This window comes from Berghia stephanieae, chromosome 9 (genome assembly GCF_034508935.2).
Source record: "Berghia stephanieae isolate SIO BIC M18660-M18661 chromosome 9, UCSD_Bste_1.3, whole genome shotgun sequence".
NCBI lineage: Eukaryota > Metazoa > Mollusca > Gastropoda > Nudibranchia > Aeolidiidae > Berghia > Berghia stephanieae.
In genome coordinates this window covers 13455743-13476143 of record NC_088368.1, presented here as the reverse complement: position 1 = coordinate 13476143, position 20401 = coordinate 13455743, and the positions used below count along the sequence as shown (strand labels likewise).

At 35.1% G+C, this 20401-nt stretch overlaps 1 protein-coding gene across 1 annotated transcript; it reads right to left on the bottom strand.

The window, feature by feature from the left end:
- Positions 1-1932: 1932 nt before the first annotated feature.
- LOC144979138 (uncharacterized) lies at positions 1933-15686 on the bottom strand. Its single transcript, XM_078925740.1, has 9 exons — positions 15587-15686; positions 14003-14296; positions 11604-11875; positions 10587-10753; positions 9992-10140; positions 7502-7819; positions 5910-6203; positions 3402-3719; positions 1933-2090 (listed from the first exon to the last, which is right to left on the bottom strand). The coding sequence occupies exons 1-9, from the start codon at positions 15684-15686 to the stop codon at positions 1933-1935; spliced, it is 2070 nt and encodes a 689-aa protein (XP_078781866.1).
- Positions 15687-20401: the final 4715 nt, after the last annotated feature.

Here is a 20401-nt window from a genome sequence, read left to right as displayed (position 1 = left end):
CGAGTTTCACATAAAAGCAATTACTCTTTTACGAAACCCAGCAATATCCGACAAAGTTGTGGGAAGTAGGCAACAGTGGGGAGTGAACCTGAGACTGAGGGAAGTGTACACCAGTGGGGAGTGAACCTGAGACTATGGTTTTCGGCGGGTTTCAGGGAGTTTCACATAAAAGCCATTACTTTTTTACGAAACCCGGCAACATCCGACAAAGTTGTGGAAGTAGGCAACAGTGGGGAATGAACCTGAGACTCAGGGAAGTGTACACCAGTGGGGAGTGAACCTGAGACCATGGTTTTCGGCGGGTTTCAGGGAGTTTCACATAAAAGCAATTACTTTTTTACGAAACCCGACAATATCCGACAAAGTTATGGGAAGTAGGCAACAGTGGGGGGGGGGGTGAACCTGAGACTCAGGGAAGTGTACACCAGTGGGGAGTGAACCTGATACTATGGTTTTCGGTGGGTTTCAGCGAGTTTCACATAAAAGCAATTACTTTTTTTTAGAAACCCGGCAATATCCGACAAAGTTATGGGAAGTAGGCAACAGTGGGGAGTTAACTTGAGATTCATGGAAGTGTACACCAGTAAGGAGTGAACCTGAGACTCTGGTTTTTGGCGGATTTCAACGAGTTTCATATAAAAGCAATTACTTTTTTACGAAATCCAACGAAACCTGGTAATATCCGACAAAGTTATTGAAGAAGGCAACAGCGGGGGGGGGGGGGGGGTATCCTGAGATTCAGGAAAGTGTACACTTGTGGGGAGTGAACCTGGGACTCTGGATCTTGTAAAAATGCAATACCAAGGGGGAGGGGGAATTACTTTTTTACGTAACCCGCCAAAACCCGACAAAGTTATGGGAAGTAGGCAGCAGTGGGGAGTGAATCTGGGATTTGGACACCGATGAAGATTGAACCTGGGACTGCGAGAGGCTGATACCAGTGGACAGTGAGATCAGAATGCACTTTTATTTCGAAACCTACTGAAATTGTCAAAAGTTATGTGAAGTGGGCACCATTGGGCAATGAACCGGGATTCAGGGAAGTGCACAACGGTTGGGAGTGAACCGGGGACTGTGAGAAGAGGATATCAGTGGAAATGAACCTGGGACTATGGAAGATAGATACCAGTGGGAAATGAAGCCGGACTATGGGAGTTGGGTACCAGACGAGAATGAAGCAATTACTTTTTTACGAAACCTGCCGAAAAACCATAGACTTAGGTTTACTCCCCAATAGTGTACACCTCCCTGAGTCTCGGGTTCAATCCACACTGTTGCCTACTTTCTTTCCATAACTGTCGGATATTGTCGGGTTTCGTAAAAAAGTAATTGCTTTTTTTTTTACGAAAAAAAAGAAACACCCCTAAAAATACCACATGTATTCAGTAAATAGATGTCAATTGTCTAGTCTAATATTCAGTATATATTTAAATTAGTATTATTATTATCATTATTATTATTATTATTATTATTATTATTATTATTATTATTATTATTATTATTATTATTATTATTATTATTATTATTATTATTATTATTATTGGTATTATTGCTATTGTTATTATTATTATTATTATTATTATTATTATTATTATTATTATTATTATTATTATTATTATTATTATTATTATTATTATTATTATTATTATTATTATTATTATTATTATTATTATCCTGACATCCTTGTGCGCTGGGTTAGGTCGACTAGTCAAAACACACTTGATGTTTCGTGTTTTTTATTTTAAAAATATAACCTTATTATGGAACAGAACTCGTAAACTGCAACGTATATACTTACTTCTGAAGTTTATTGTAAAGTTCGTTCGTCCTAGGGGGCCCTAAATCGGTTTCCAATCTGCAGATACATCTTTTATCATGTGTTTTCGTTTATGTGAAACGTTGCTTGACAAAACGTTTCCCAACATCGTATTTTTAGCTTCTGCCCGGGCAAATGATAATCACATTGACATGGCTAGCGTTTCCATTGGAAAAACACTTGATCTCAACATCCTGTTCGTTTGTTATTGTTAACGTGCTATTCACTATTGCTTCACCGTTGACAGTCATAACAGGACAGTGTGTTTGCAAAGCTGAAAAGAAAAATGAATGAGAATATGCGATTCATTGCATGAAAATGGTAATAGGTTGGTGTGAGCCATATATCAAAGAGGAATCGATTATAGAAGTAAGATGACCAGGAATGTGAAATTTAGTTTTTGTAACTTAAATAAAAGTAGTTGTATTCAGCTCAATATCATTTAAAAACACGAGTAGAAATTCGTGGTTCACGATCCGGAATATCAAACAGACAATGAAAGAAATATTAATTAAGGAAAGAAATACAGAAGCATTTCAAGAGAACGTGGCGGGGCGTTTCTTCTTCATGACCTACAACAAGTTCTTGCTGATAAGGCGTTTGATATCAAAATCTAAGATTTTATCGTTGCAGTTGTGATTTTCTGCAACTTCTTTTAATCTAGATTTCTTTTTGTTTGTTGTTGTCATAATCGTGTTACCTACGGATTTTAATGGATCGTTCTACACTGTTAACGTTAGTTTTCTTGAGAGTAAGCAAGATGGGGGAGAGTGAGCCGAATAAAATTAAATTGTATTTTAACAAAGATTGGAGAATGCCACGGATTAAGTGATTTACACAGTGTCAAAACTCTAATATAATCTTGAATTATATATTCATACCATATTGGACTATCGAATCTAAATACAAGGAGAAAACAGTATTGATTTATTTGCAGTAATCTTACACATAACAATCAACTCGAATATAATGTCAAATCATTGATTAGTCAACGACGGGAAAGAACTAAAATCTGTGACTAACTTAGTCTTCTGATTAGACATCAGATAGATAAAGTAAATTGAGTTCAATCCTGACCTAACTCATTTATTATTCTTCTTAATATTATTCATTTCTTCAGATTGGACAGTTGAAAATGAAATCAGCCATATTGATTTATTACACTAAATATTAAATACCGTGACGAAATGTTTTACAAACATGAAAAGATGTCTCTTAAGATAAAAATACATTACAAACGATGAAATCCAGTAATAATGCCTGTTAACAAACTCATTCTTCCGAGTAGACAAATAATATCATTAGAGTTCAACAATTATCTAAATCACATGATGATTGATGGTAATCATGATGATGACGATGATGATGTTGACGATGGATATTATGACGATGATGATGATGCTGCTGCTGCTGCTGATAATGATGATGATGATGATGATGATGATGATGATGATGATGATGATGATGATGATATGATGATGGATGATGATGATGATGATGATGATGATGATGAAGTAGATGGTGATAGTGATCATGATAATAATAATGATGATTATGATGGTGATCATGACAATGACAAACATACCTTTGGTAACCAGACATGAGAAATTATACAATAAACTATCGTTTACTCCATTGTCAATCTTCAGGGTATATTTATCCGTATCATCGAAGAACACCACCATTCTAAGCTGCACTGAGTACTCTATGCTAGAATCCCGAAGGGGCTCAAGTGTTACTGTTATGTTATATTTTTCTTCACTCACAACATCCCGAGATTTCATCAAAACAAAATCCTCTGGTTTGGGATTAGCATATATCATAATTCTTAATACGAGTGTCTCTCCATTTATTACTTTATATTGTTTTCCATCTTGACCATCATCCACAAGTAGAGCCTTGGCTAAAATAGAACGCAAAAGTCAAAGATTATAGTATTAATAAAATGCCAGTAATGACTAATGGTGCTTTCCGTAGCGCTTAGTAACTATTGAAAAGCGATTTGAGCAAAACAAACCAATATCGAGCTGAAAATAAGCTCAATTGATTGTTGTATCTATGTGGTTTGTGCAATAGCAATAGAAATAAATGAAATAAATTGAATATAGGATTTATGACTATTTATAGAACAGAGTTTGGAATAGGCACATGGACGTTTGGAAGAAATGGCTGACAGAAAGAGGTAGGAGACCTTCGTTGGTGGCCTATGCCCCTGTAGGGGCAAAAGGCCAATGTATATCAAAAAGTATAAAGCAGAGTTCCTATGATTAACCATGCGTATTGTACTTTTCAGGACATTTTTAAATTCACAGAGTATGACACAAATAATTGAAATTTCATTCAACACAGTTCATGTCGCCTGATATACTTACTTTCTTTTATATCAGTACGCTTAAAATATCCGTCATTGTCATAGACAGGTATTCATTCTAATTTGAGACAAATTTCAGAAAGACAAAAGGAAGAAGCGAGTTCTTTTCTATATTTGAGATTAATGATTGTTACACATCCTGTCATTTGAAAAGATAAAGCCTCTCTTAGATTTGCTACAAAACGAGGTATACAACGTATCCACTAATTCCCAAAATTACAAGTTGACAATTAGGTATGTAAATTACCTAGTTTTGAGGTCAGGTCTATAATTAACAATTTTTTTCATCATAATCTAATATTCTAAACCTATTGCACTTGAAAATAAATACGAATTTATTTATTCCATTCCAGCTTACAAGGCAGTTAATTAATCTACAATCTAAATCTTTACAGTCCGATAAGTCATTCGGTAAGAGGGTGAGTAAAAGAGTTACAAGCAGGGAGTACCTGCCTTGACGATCAATCGAGATCTGGAGGCCCTTGATGGAACCTGGGGCCTCACAAAAAAGAACTTAGAAAGTCTCGATTCAAGGCACAGCAAACAATTACGTCGCGTAATCGGAATCCATTGGCCAGAGACAATTACAAATACTGATCTCTATGAAAATACAGGGTCCAACGCCTGAGTACAATAATAAAAGAACAGCGATGGAGGCTATTTGGTCACATCTTACGTCGAGAGGATAACATCCCAGCCCAAACTGCAATGACAGAATAATTCCTTCATGGCAACAAATATGTAGGGGGACCACCAACATCAATAGTAACTAACCTGAACCAGGACCTCTCTACATATCAGAAATTTATGGATTCAGATGAGGCTGAATTAATCCCTGAAGAACTAAAAATACTGCTGTGCCCTCCGTACTAAAGTCACATGCAACAAGATCTTGACAGCCTCAAAACTTTGGCCCAGGACCGTGACCAATGGAAACAACTAACAACATGGATGGAGAGAGCAGCTATACTTATCGACCATGACTGAATCACACAATTCTCAGCAAGCGTCATTCGGACTGCCAAGCTTAGTACTACTAACTACTACTACTATAACTACTAATACTACTACTACTACTACTACATACTACTACTACTACATACTACTACTTGATGATATGTAGATATGCCTCAGTTGCCGTTGCCAAAGAAGCAATTGAGAAAGACAAGAGGAAAATAGTCTGATAATTATCAAAAGAATTCCGTGTACTCAAATACTCAATTTAGAGAATAAAACAGAGAAGTTTGACACTGGGATCCCCTTTTGCTGAGCCAGAATGAAAAACACCATAGGATACCATGTGCTCAAACTTTTCTTTGACGTTTACAATTCTGAAGATCATGATATGGACAGGATTGACTAGGATATATTGATAGAAACAAGGCTGAAATGATAGTCAGATGATCTGTTGGGTCAAATAAACCACATCCAGCAAAAGCTCGTAGTAAGCAGACTGCATTAAAGGTCCTACAAAGTATCGTGATTTTTTATAAGGGCTTTGTTCTAACGCGGCTTTTTCCAAAGGTACTATTGTAAATGCATTCCATTACAAAATGGTTAATCAAGATAATCTTAGAGCTGAAGATTGGATTTTTCACCCTGACATCTTTGTGCGCTGGTTAGGTCGACTAGTCAAAACACACTTGATGTTTCGTGTTTTTTATTTTTAAAATATAACCTTATTATGGAACAGAACTCGTAAACTGCAACGTATATACTTACTTCTGAAGTTTATTGTAAAGTTCGTCGTCTTAGGGGGCCCTAAATCGGTTTCCAATCTGCAGATACATCTTTTATCATGTGTTTTCCAGTTTATGTGAAACGTTGTCTTGACAAAACGTTTCCCAACAGTCGTATTTTTAGCTTCTGCCCTGCAAATGATAATCGCATCGACATGGCTAGCGTTTCCATTGGAAAAACACTTGATCTCAACATCCTGTTCGTTTGTTATTGTTAACGTGCTATTCACTATTGCTTCACCGTTGACAGTCATAACAGGACAGTGTGTTTGCAAAGCTGAAAAGAAAAATGAATGAGAATATGCGATTCATTGCATGAAAATGGTAATATGTTGGTGTGAGCCATATATCAAAGAGGAATCGATTATAGAAGTAAGATGACCAGGAATGTGAAATTTAGTTTTTGTAACTTAAATAAAAGTAGTTGTATTCAGCTCAATATCATTTAAAAACACGAGTAGAAATTCGTGGTTCACGATCCGGAATATCAAACAGACAATGAAAGAAATATTAATTAAGGAAAGAAATACAGAAGCATTTCAAGAGAACGTGGCGGGGCGTTTCTTCTTCATGACCTACAACAAGTTCTTGCTGATAAGGCGTTTGATATCAAAATCTAAGATTTTATCGTTGCAGTTGTGATTTTCTGCAACTTCTTTTAATCTAGATTTCTTTTTGTTTGTTGTTGTCATAATCGTGTTACCTACGGATTTTAATGGATCGTTCTACACTGTTAACGTTAGTTTTCTTGAGAGTAAGCAAGATGGGGGAGAGTGAGCCGAATAAAATTAAATTGTATTTTAACAAAGATTGGAGAATGCCACGGATAAAGTGATTTACACAGTGTCAAAACTCTAATATAATCTTGAATTATATATTCATACCATATTGGACTATCGAATCTAAATACAAGGAGAAAACAGTATTGATTTATTTGCAGTAATCTTACACATAACAATCAACTCGAATATAATGTCAAATCATTGATTAGTCAACGACGGGAAAGAACTAAAATCTGTGACTAACTTAGTCTTCTGATTAGACATCAGATAGATAAAGTAAATTGAGTTCAATCCTGACCTAACTCATTTATTATTCTTCTTAAAATTATTCATTTCTTCAGATTGGACAGTTGAATAAATGAAATCAGCCATATTGATTTATTACACAAAATATTAAATACCGTGACGAAATGTTTTACAAACCTGAAAAGATGTCTCTTAAGATAACAAATACATTACAAACGATGAAATCCAGTAATAATGCCTGTTAACAAACTCATTCTTCCGAGTAGACAAATAATATCATTAGAGTTCAACAATTATCTAAATCACATGATGATTGATAGTAATCATGATGATGACGATGATGATGTTGACGATGGATATTATGACAATGATGATAATGCTGCTGCTGCAGCTGATATAATGATGGTGATGATGATGATGATGATGATGATGATGATGATGATGATGATGATGATGATGATGATGATGATGATGAAGTAGATGGTGATAGTGATCATGATAATAATAATGATGATTATGATGGTGATCATGACAATGACAAACATACCTTTGGTAACCAGACATGAGAAATTATACAATAAACTATCGTTTACTCCATTGTCAATCTTCAGGGTATATTTATCCGTATCATCGAAGAACACCACCATTCTAAGCTGCACTGAGTACTCTATGCTAGAATCCCGAAGGGGCTCAAGTGTTACTGTTATGTTATATTTTTCTTCACTCACAACATCCCGAGATTTCATCAAAACAAAATCCTCTGGTTTGGGATTAGCATATATCATAATTCTTAATACGAGTGTCTCTCCATTTATTACTTTATATTGTTTTCCATCTTGACCATCATCCACAAGTAGAGCCTTGGCTAAAATAGAACGCAAAAGTCAAAGATTATAGTATTAATAAAATGCCAGTAATGACTAATGGTGCTTTCCGTAGCGCTTAGTAACTATTGAAAAGCGATTTGAGCAAAACAAACCAATATCGAGCTGAAAATAAGCTCAATTGATTGTTGTATCTATGTGGTTTGTGCAATAGCAATAGAAATAAATGAAATAAATTGAATATAGGATTTATGACTATTTATAGAACAGAGTTTGGAATAGGCACATGGACGTTTGGAAGAAATGGCTGACAGAAAGAGGTAGGAGACCTTCGTTGGTGGCCTATGCCCCTGTAGGGCAAAAGGCCAATGTATATCAAAAAGTATAAAGCAGAGTTCCTATGATTAACCATGCGTATTGTACTTTTCAGGACATTTTTAAATTCACAGAGTATGACACAAAGAATTGAAATTTCATTCAACACAGTTCATGTCGCCTGATATACTTACTTTCTTTTATATCAGTACGCTTAAAATATCCGTCATTGTCATAGACAGGTATTCATTCTAATTTGAGACAAATTTCAGAAAGACAAAAGGAAGAAGCGAGTTCTTTTCTATATTTGAGATTAATGATTGTTACACATCCTGTCATTTGAAAAGATAAAGCCTCTCTTAGATTTGCTACAAAACGAGGTATACAACGTATCCACTAATTCCCAAAATTACAAGTTGACAATTAGGTATGTAAATTACCTAGTTTTGAGGTCAGGTCTATAATTAACAATTTTTTTCATCATAATCTAATATTCTAAACCTATTGCACTTGAAAATAAATACGAATTTATTTATTCCATTCCAGCTTACAAGGCAGTTAATTAATCTACAATCTAAATCTTTACAGTCCGATAAGTCATTCGGTAAGAGGGTGAGTAAAAGAGTTACAAGCAGGGAGTACCTGCCTTGACGATCAATCGAGATCTGGGAGGCCCTTGATGGAACCTGGGGCCTCACAAAAAAGAACTTAGAAAGTCTCGATTCAAGGCACAGCAAACAATTACGTCGCGTAATCGGAATCCATTGGCCAGAGACAATTACAAATACTGATCTCTATGAAAAATACAGGGTCCAACGCCTGAGTACAATAATAAAAGAACAGCGATGGAGGCTATTTGGTCACATCTTACGTCGAGAGGATAACATCCCAGCCCAAACTGCAATGACAGAATAATTCCTTCATGGCAACAAATATGTAGGGGGACCACCAACATCAATAGTAACTAACCTGAACCAGGACCTCTCTACATATCAGAAATTTATGGATTCAGATGAGGCTGAATTAATCCCTGAAGAACTAAAAATACTGCTGTGCCCTCCGTACTAAAGTCACATGCAACAAGATCTTGACAGCCTCAAAACTTTGGCCCAGGACCGTGACCAATGGAAACAACTAACAACATGGATGGAGAGAGCAGCTATACTTATCGACCATGACTGAATCACACAATTCTCAGCAAGCGTCATTCGGACTGCCAAGCTTACTACTACTACTACTACTACTACTACTACTACTACTACTACTACTACTACTACTACTACTTGATGATATGTAGATATGCCTCAGTTGCCGTTGCCAAAGAAGCAATTGAGAAAGACAAGAGGAAAATAGTCTGATAATTATCAAAAGAATTCCGTGTACTCAAATACTTAATTTAGAGAATAAAACAGAGAAGTTTGACACTGGGATCCCCTTTTGCTGAGCCAGAATGAAAAACACCATAGGATACCATGTGCTCAAACTTTTCTTTGACGTTTACAATTCTGAAGATCATGATATAGGACAGGATTGACTAGGATATATTGATAGAAACAAGGCTGAAATGATAGTCAGATGATCTGTTGGGGTCAAATAAACCACATCCAGCAAAAGCTCGTAGTAAGCAGACTGCATTAAAGGTCCTACAAAGTATCGTGATTTTTTATAAGGGCTTTGTTCTAACGCGGCCTTTTCCAAAGGTACTATTGTAAATGCATTCCATTACAAAATGGTTAATCAAGATAATCTTAGAGCTGAAGATTGGATTTTTCACCCTGACATCCTTGTGCGCTGGTTAGGTCGACTAGTCAAAACACACTTGATGTTTCGTGTTTTTTATTTTAAAAATATAACCTTATTATGGAACAGAACTCGTAAACTGCAACGTATATACTTACTTCTGAAGTTTATTGTAAAGTTCGTCGTCTTAGGGGGCCCTAAATCGGTTTCCAATCTGCAGATACATCTTTTATCATGTGTTTTCCAGTTTATGTGAAACGTTGTCTTGACAAAACGTTTCCCAACAGTCGTATTTTTAGCTTCTGCCCTGCAAATGATAATCCATTGACATGGCTAGCGTTTCCATTGGAAAAACACTTGATCTCAACATCCTGTTCGTTTGTTATTGTTAACGTGCTATTCACTATTGCTTCACCGTTGACAGTCATAACAGGACAGTGTGTTTGCAAAGCTGAAAAGAAAAATGAATGAGAATATGCGATTCATTGCATGAAAATGGTAATATGTTGGTGTGAGCCATATATCAAAGAGGAATCGATTATAGAAGTAAGATGACCAGGAATGTGAAATTTAGTTTTTGTAACTTAAATAAAAGTAGTTGTATTCAGCTCAATATCATTTAAAAACACGAGTAGAAATTCGTGGTTCACGATCCGGAATATCAAACAGACAATGAAAGAAATATTAATTAAGGAAAGAAATACAGAAGCATTTCAAGAGAACGTGGCGGGGCGTTTCTTCTTCATGACCTACAACAAGTTCTTGCTGATAAGGCGTTTGATATCAAAATCTAAGATTTTATCGTTGCAGTTGTGATTTTCTGCAACTTCTTTTAATCTAGATTTCTTTTTGTTTGTTGTTGTCATAATCGTGTTACCTACGGATTTTAATGGATCGTCTACACTGTTAACGTCAGTTTTCTTGAGAGTAAGCAAGATGGGGGAGAGTGAGCCGAATAAAATTAAATTGTATTTTAACAAAGATTGGAGAATGCCACGGATAAAGTGATTTACACAGTGTCAAAACTCTAATATAATCTTGAATTATATATTCATACCATATTGGACTATCGAATCTAAATACAAGGAGAAAACAGTATTGATTTATTTGCAGTAATCTTACACATAACAATCAACTCGAATATAATGTCAAATCATTGATTAGTCAACGACGGGAAAGAACTAAAATCTGTGACTAACTTAGTCTTCTGATTAGACATCAGATAGATAAAGTAAATTGAGTTCAATCCTGACCTAACTCATTTATTATTCTTCTTAATATTATTCATTTCTTCAGATTGGACAGTGGGATAAATGAAATCAGCCATATTGATTTATTACACTAAATATTAAATACCGTGACGAAATGTTTTACAAACCTGAAAAGATGTCTCTAAGATAACAAATACATTACAAACGATGAAATCCAGTAATAATGCCTGTTACCAAACTCATTCTTCCGAGTAGACAAATAATATCATTAGAGTTCAACAATTATCTAAATCACATGATGATTGATGGTAATCATGATGATGACGATGATGATGTTGACGATGGATATTATGACAATGATGATGATGCTGCTGCTGCAGCTGATAATGATGATGATGATGATGATGATGATGATGATGATGATGATGATGATGATGATGAAGTAGATGGTGATAGTGATCATGATAATAATAATGATGATTATGATGGTGATCATGACAATGACAAACATACCTTTGGTAACCAGACATGAGAAATTATACAATAAACTATCGTTTACTCCATTGTCAATCTTCAGGGTATATTTATCCGTATCATCGAAGAACACCACCATTCTAAGCTGCACTGAGTACTCTATGCTAGAATCCCGAAGGGGCTCAAGTGTTACTGTTATGTTATATTTTTCTTCACTCACAACATCCCGAGATTTCATCAAAACAAAATCCTCTGGTTTGGGATTAGCATATATCATAATTCTTAATACGAGTGTCTCTCCATTTATTACTTTATATTGTTTTCCATCTTGACCATCATCCACAAGTAGAGCCTTGGCTAAAATAGAACGCAAAAGTCAAAGATTATAGTATTAATAAAATGCCAGTAATGACTAATGGTGCTTTCCGTAGCGCTTAGTAACTATTGAAAAGCGATTTGAGCAAAACAAACCAATATCGAGCTGAAAATAAGCTCAATTGATTGTTGTATCTATGTGATTTGTGCAATAGCAATAGAAATAAATGAAATAAATTGAATATAGGATTTATGACTAGTTATAGAACAGAGTTTGGAATAGGCACATGGACGTTTGGAAGAAATGGCTGACAGAAAGAGGTAGGAGACCTTCGTTGGTGGCCTATGCCCCTGTAGGGGCAAAAGGCCAATGTATATCAAAAGTATAAAGCAGAGTTCCTATGATTAACCATGCGTATTGTACTTTTCAGGACATTTTAAATTCACAAAGTATGACACAAAGAATTGAAATTTCATTCAACACAGTTCATGTCGCCTGATATACTTACTTTCTTTTATATCAGTACGCTTAAAATATCCGTCATTGTCATAGACAGGTATTCATTCTAATTTGAGACAAATTTCAGAAAGACAAAAGGAAGAAGCGAGTTCTTTTCTATATTTGAGATTAATGATTGTTACACATCCTGTCATTTGAAAAGATAAAGCCTCTCTTAGATTTGCTACAAAACGAGGTATACAACGTATCCACTAATTCCCAACATTACAAGTTGACAATTAGGTATGTAAATTACCTAGTTTTGAGGTCAGGTCTATAATTAACAATTTTTTTCATCATAATCTAATATTCTAAACCTATTGCACTTCAAAATAAATACGAATTTATTTATTCCATTCCAGCTTACAAGGCAGTTAATTAATCTACAATCTAAATCTTTACAGTCCGATAAGTCATTCGGTAAGAGGGTGAGTAAAAGAGTTACAAGCAGGGAGTACCTGCCTTGACGATCAATCGAGATCTGGGAGGCCCTTGATGGAACCTGGGGCCTCACAAAAAAGAACTTAGAAAGTCTCGATTCAAGGCACAGCAAACAATTACGTCGCGTAATCGGAATCCATTGGCCAGAGACAATTACAAATACTGATCTCTATGAAAAAAACAGGGTCCAACGCCTGAGTACAATAATAAAAGAACAGCGATGGAGGCTATTTGGTCACATCTTACGTCGAAAGGATAACATCCAGCCCAAACTGCAATGACAGAATAATTCCTTCATGGCAACAAATATGTAGGGGGACCACCAACATCAATAGTAACTAACCTGAACCAGGACCTCTCTACATATCAGAAATTTATGGATTCAGATGAGGCTGAATTAATCCCTGAAGAACTAAAATTACTGCTGTGCCCTCCGTACTAAAGTCACATGCAACAAGATCTGGACAGCCTCAAAACTTTGGCCCAGGACCGTGACCAATGGACACAACTAACAACATGGATGGAGAGAGCAGCTATACTTATCGACCATGACTGAATCACACAATTCTCAGCAAGCGTCATTCGGACGGCCAAGCTTACGACTACTACTACTACTTGATGATATGTAGATATGCCTCAGTTGCCGTTGCCAAAGAAGCAATTGAGAAAGACAAGAGGAAAATAGTCTGATAATTATCAAAAGAATTCCGTGTACTCAAATACTTAATTTAGAGAATAAAACAGAGAAGTTTGACACTGGGATCCCCTTTTGCTGAGCCAGAATGAAAAACACCATAGGATACCATGTGCTCAAACTTTTCTTTGACGTTTACAATTCTGAAGATCATGATATGGACAGGATTGACTAGGATATATTGATAGAAACAAGGCTGAAATGATAGTCAGATGATCTGTTGGGGTCAAATAAACCACATCCAGCAAAAGCTCGTAGTAAGCAGACTGCATTAAAGGTCCTACAAAGTATCGTGATTTTTTATAAGAGCTTTGTTCTAACGCGGCCTTTTCCAAAGGTACTATTGTAAATGCATTCCATTACAAAATGGTTAATCAAGATAATCTTAGAGCTGAAGATTGGATTTTTCACCCTGACATCCTTGTGCGCTGGTTAGGTCGACTAGTCAAAACACACTTGATGTTTCGTGTTTTTTATTTTAAAAATATAACCTTATTATGGAACAGAACTCGTAAACTGCAACGTATATACTTACTTCTGAAGTTTATTGTAAAGTTCGTCGTCCTAGGGGGCCCTAAATCGGTTTCCAATCTGCAGATACATCTTTTATCATGTGTTTTCCAGTTTATGTGAAACGTTGTCTTGACAAAACGTTTCCCAACAGTCGTATTTTTAGCTTCTGCCCTGCAAATGATAATCACATTGACATGGCTAGCGTTTCCATTGGAAAAACACTTGATCTCAACATCCTGTTCGTTTGTTATTATTAACGTGCTATTCACTATTGCTTCACCGTTGACAGTCATAACAGGACAGTGTGTTTGCAAAGCTGAAAAGAAAAATGAATGAGAATATGCGATTCATTGCATGAAAATGGTAATATGTTGGTGTGAGCCATATATCAAAGAGGAATCGATTATAGAAGTAAGATGACCAGGAATGTGAAATTTAGTTTTTGTAACTTAAATAAAAGTAGTTGTATTCAGCTCAATATCATTTAAAAACACGAGTAGATATTCGTGATTCACGATCCGGAATATCAAACAGACAATGAAAGAAATATTGATTAAGGAAAGAAATACAGAAGGATTTCAAGAGAACGTGGCGGGGCGTTTCTTCTTCATGACCTACAACAAAATCTTGCTGATAAGGCGTTTGATATCAAAATCTAAGATTTTATCGTTGCAGTTGTGATTTTCTGCAACTTTTTTTAATCTAGATTTCTTTTTGTTTGTTGTTGTCATAATCGTGTTACCGACGGATTTTAATAGATCGTTCTACACTGTTAACGTTAGTTTTCTTGAGAGTAAGAAAGATGGGGGAGAGTGAGCCGAATAAAATTAAATTGTATTTTAACAAAGATTGGAGAATGCCACGGATTAAGTGATTTACACAGTGTCAAAACTCTAATATAATCTTGAATTATATATTCATACCATATTGGACTATCGAATCTAAATACAAGGAGAAAACAGTATTGATTTATTTGCAGTAATCTTACACATAACAATCAACTCGAATATAATGTCAAATCATTGATTAGTCAACGACGGGAAAGAACTAAAATCTGTGACTAACTTAGTCTTCTGATTTGACATTAGATAGATGAAGTAAATTGAGTTCAATCCTGACCTAACTCATTTATTATTCTTCTTAATATTATTCATTTCTTCAGATTGGACAGTTGAATAAATGAAATCAGCCATATTGATTTATTACACAAAATATTAAATACCGTGACGAAATGTTTTACAAACCTGAAAAGATGTCTCTTAAGATAACAAATACATTACAAACGATGAAATCCAGTAATAATGCCTGTTAACAAACTCATTCTTCCGAGTAGACAAATAATATCATTAGAGTTCAACAATTATCTAAATCACATGATGATTGATGGTAATCATGATGATGACGATGATGATGTTGACGATGGATATTATGACGATCATGATGATGATGCTGCTGCTGCAGCTGATAATGATGATGATGATGATGATGATGATGATGATGATGATGATGATGATGATGATGATGATGATGATGAAGTAGATGGTGATAGTGATCATGATAATAATAATGATGATTATGATGGTGATCATGACAATGACAAACATACCTTTGGTAACCAGACATGAGAAATTATACAATAAACTATCGTTTACTCCATTGTCAATCTTCAGGGTATATTTATCCGTATCATCGAAGAACACCACCATTCTAAGCTGCACTGAGTACTCTATGCTAGAATCCCGAAGGGGCTCAAGTGTTACTGTTATGTTATATTTTTCTTCACTCACAACATCCCGAGATTTCATCAAAACAAAATCCTCTGGTTTGGGATTAGCATATATCATAATTCTTAATACGAGTGTCTCTCCTATTCATTACTTTATATTGTTTTCCATCTTGACCATCATCCACAAGTAGAGGCTTGGCTGAAATAGAACGCAAAAGTCAAAGATTATAGTATTAATAAAATGCCAGTAATGACTAATGGTGCTTTCCGTAGCGCTTAGTAACTATTGAAAAGCGATTTGAGCAAAACAAACCAATATTGAGCTGAAAATAAGCTCAATTGATTGTTGTATCTATGTGGTTTGTGCAATAGCAATAGAAATAAATGAAATAAATTGAATATAGGGTTTATGACTATTTATAGAACAGAGTTTGGAATAGGCATATGGACGTTTGGAAGAAATGGCTGACAGAAAGAGGTAGGAGACCTTCGTTGGTGGCCTATGCCCCTGTATATCAAAAAGTATAAAGCAGAGTTCCTATGATTAACCATGCGTATTGTACTTTTCAGGACATTTTTAAATTCACAAAGTATGACACAAAGAATTGAAATTTCATTCAACACAGTTCATGTCGCCTGATATACTTACTTTCTTTTATATCAGTACGCTTAAAATATCCGTCATTGTCATAGACAGGTATTCATTCTAATTTGAGACAAATTTCAGAAAGACAAAAGGAAGAAGCGAGTTCTTTTCTATATTTGAGATTAATGATTGTTACACATCCTGTCATTTGAAAAGATAAAGCCTCTCTTAGATTTGCTACAAAACGAGGTATACAACGTATCCACTAATTCCCAGCATTACAAGTTGACAATTAGGTATGTAAATTACCTAGTTTTGAGGTCAGGTCTATAATTAACATTTTTTTTCATCATTATCTAATATTATAAACCTATTGCACTTGAAAATAAATACGAATTTATTTATTCCATTCCAGCTTACAAGGCAGTTAATTAATCTACAATCTAAATCTTTACAGTCCGATAAGTCATTCGGTAAGAGGGTGAGTAAAAGAGTTACAAGCAGGGAGTAAATGCCTTGACGATGAATCGAGATCTGGGAGGCCCTTGATGGAACCTGGGGCCTCACAAAAAAGAACTTAGAAAGTCTCGATTCAAGGCACAGCAAACAATTGCGTCGCGTAATCGGAATCCATTGGCCAGAGACAATTACAAATACTGATCTCTATTTAAAAATACAGGGTCCAACGCCTGAGTACAATAATAAAAGAACAGCGATGGAGGTTATTTGGTCACATCTTACGTCGAAAGGATAACATCCCAGCCCAAACTGCAATGACAGAATAATTCCTTCATGGCAACAAATATGTAGGGGGACCACCAACATCAATAGTAACTAACCTGAACCAGGACCTCTCTACATATCAGAAATTTATGGATTCAGATGAGGCCGAATTAATCCCTGAAGAACTAAAAATACTGCTGTGCCCTCCGTACTAAAGTCACATGCAACAAGATCTTGACAGCCTCAAAACTTTGACCAAGGACCGTGACCAATGGAAACAACTAACAACATGGATGGAGAGAGCAGCTATACTTATCGACCATGACTGAATCACACAATTCTCAGCAAGCGTCATTCGGACGGCCAAGCTTACTACTACTACTACTACTACTTCTACTTGATATGTAGATATGCCTCAGTTGCCGTTGCCAAAGAAGCAATTGAGAAAGACAAGAGGAAAATAGTCTGATAATGATCAAAAGAATTCCGTGTACTCAAATACTTAATTTAGAGAATAAAACAGAGAAGTTTGACACTGGGATCCCCTTTTGCTGAGCCAGAATGAAAAACACCATAGGATACCATGTGCTCAAACTTTTCTTTGACGTTTACAATTCTGAAGATCATGATATGGACAGGATTGACTAGGATATATTGATAGAAACATGGCTGAAATGATAGTCAGATGATCTGTTGGGGTCAAATAAACCACATCCAGCAAAAGCTCGTAGTAAGCAGACTGCATTAAAGGTCCTACAAAGTATCGTGGTTTTTTATAAGGGCTTTGTTCTAACGCGGCCTTTTCCAAAGGTACTATTGTAAATGCATTCCATTACAAAATGGTTAATCAAGATAATCTTAGAGCTGAAGATTGGATTTTTCACCCTGACATCCTTGTGCGCTGGTTAGGTCGACTAGTCAAAACACACTTGATGTTTCGTGTTTTTTATTTTAAAAATATAACCTTATTATGGAACAGAACTCGTAAACTGCAACGTATATACTTACTTCTGAAGTTTATTGTAAAGTTCGTCGTCCTAGGGGGCCCTAAATCGGTTTCCAATCTGCAGATACATCTTTTATCATGTGTTTTCGAGTTTATGTGAAACGTTGCGTTGACAAAACGTTTCCTAACAATCGTATTTTTAGCTTCTTCCGGGCAAATGAGAATCACATTATTGACATGGCTAGCGTTTCCATTGGAAAAACACTTGATCTCAACATCCTGTTCGTTTGTTATTGTTAACGTGCTATTCACTATTGCTTCACCGTTGACAGTCATAACAGGACAGTATGTTTTCAAAGCTGAAAAGAAAAATGAATGAGAATATGCGATTCATTGCATGAAAATGGTAATATGTTGGTGTGAGCCATATATCAAAGAGGAATCGATTATAGAAGTAAGATGACCAGGAATGTGAAATTTAGTTTTTGTAACTTAAATAAAAGTAGTTGTATTCAACCCAATGATAAATATTATTTTTAAAGCACTAGTATGCTGTTCTTGCTTCATTACTGAAAATTAAAAAAAACAGTAGAGGAAATATTAAAGAAAGAAATACATGAGAATTTCTGGACGACTGGGTGGGCGAGTTTCTTCTTCATGACCTACAACTAATGTTTGCTGAACGGATGTCTGATACCTAAATCTACGATTGTGTCGTTGCTGTTGAGATTTTAGCATTATGTTTCAGTCTAGACTTCTATTTTTTGCCATTATTATTTTACCTATGGATGTCATTGGATCAATCTACACTACTACCTTTGTCGTAAGAAAAGTGAGAGAAAGTGCGCTGTGCAAGACCAAAACTGTTCTGTTACTGAAATGAGATAACACCACGAGTTAATTGTGTTTCCGAGTCAAATCAAATACTATGTCAAATAATTATTTAGACGACTGAATGAGAAACGGGTAACTTATTATAACTAACTGGCTTTTGATTTGACTTAGCAATATTTTTAATATGTCACTCTCTTTCAATGTAATACTTGATAGGGGAAGACTTCTAAAATTATCCATAATACGAAGAAAAAGAAATTTAATTGATTAAAAGACCGTAGACCAAGTTTGGGCTGGGATGTTATCTTCTCGACGTAAGATCAAATAGCCTCCATCGCTGTTCTTTTATTATTGTACTCAGGCGTTGGACACTGTAATTTTTTTTTCATAGATATCAGTATTTGTAATTATCTCTGGCCAATAGATTCCGATTACGCGACGTAATTGTTTGCGGTGGTTGGAATCGAGACTTTCTAAGTTCGTTTTTGAGAGGCCCCAGGTTCCACAATAATATATCAATATCGGAATAATCAGTGCCTCGTAAATCTGTATTCGTTTATTCTCACTTATTATGTTATTTCTATTCCATAAATTTTGGAGTTGGTTGAATACATTGGTGGCCAGCTGCTAGCGTTTTCTGGTGTCTTCATTTTCGTTGATCGAATTGCCTAGTTTACGTACACTTTTCCATCCATTTAGATTTCTTTTGATTTTTTTTTTTTTCTGTTTTGGATTGATTCACTTTCAGATTCCATGCTTCTAGGGTAAGATAAGATATGATATATACTTTATTGATCCTGAATGGAAATTACCATAATGTTACACATCATTCATCGTTATATTAGCACAGATTTATACACTGTCATGAACTAATTGATGAAAATACGAAGCTAATTAAAAGCAAAATAAACATCAAATATAATAAAATAAAATGAAATAAAATATTCATAAAATATACAGCAGTTACAAGCAATGCTATAAAATCGGACATGAAAGTAGAGCAGAGTTGTAATAATTGATTTGTAATGTAACTAGAATTTTGAAAATAGATTGTGAAGGATTTCACATAGCCAACCATGTCAATAAAAAGTAAAATAAAAGCATGGTATTTGAATGTATGAATATATTAATAATGTAGATATAGCACCATGTAAACATGCATAAATAAATATGTTTTAGAGGGAACTAATTGATCAAAATACGAAGCTATTTATAAAAACAAACTTTTATAATGGTTTTGTAATGTAAATAGAATTTTGAAAATAGATTGTGAAGGATTGGCACATAGCCAGCACAGGTTGATAAAAAGTAAAAATAAAGCATGGTATTTGAATGTATAAATAAATAATAAATAATGTAGATATAGCACCATGTAAACATGCATAAATAAATAGATTTTCAAGAGAACAAATTGATTATGAAAATACGAAGCTAATTAAAACGATTGGTAGTTGATATTATTGGCAAGTATATTTTCGCTTGGAGTTCTGATTCAAAGATTAGGTCTGTATCATCTGCGTATATAAATTCACGAGTGATCTGCTTTATTGGTGGTAATTTTGGTCCTAGATCTTGCATGGCCGATTCGAGGTATATCGTGAATAGA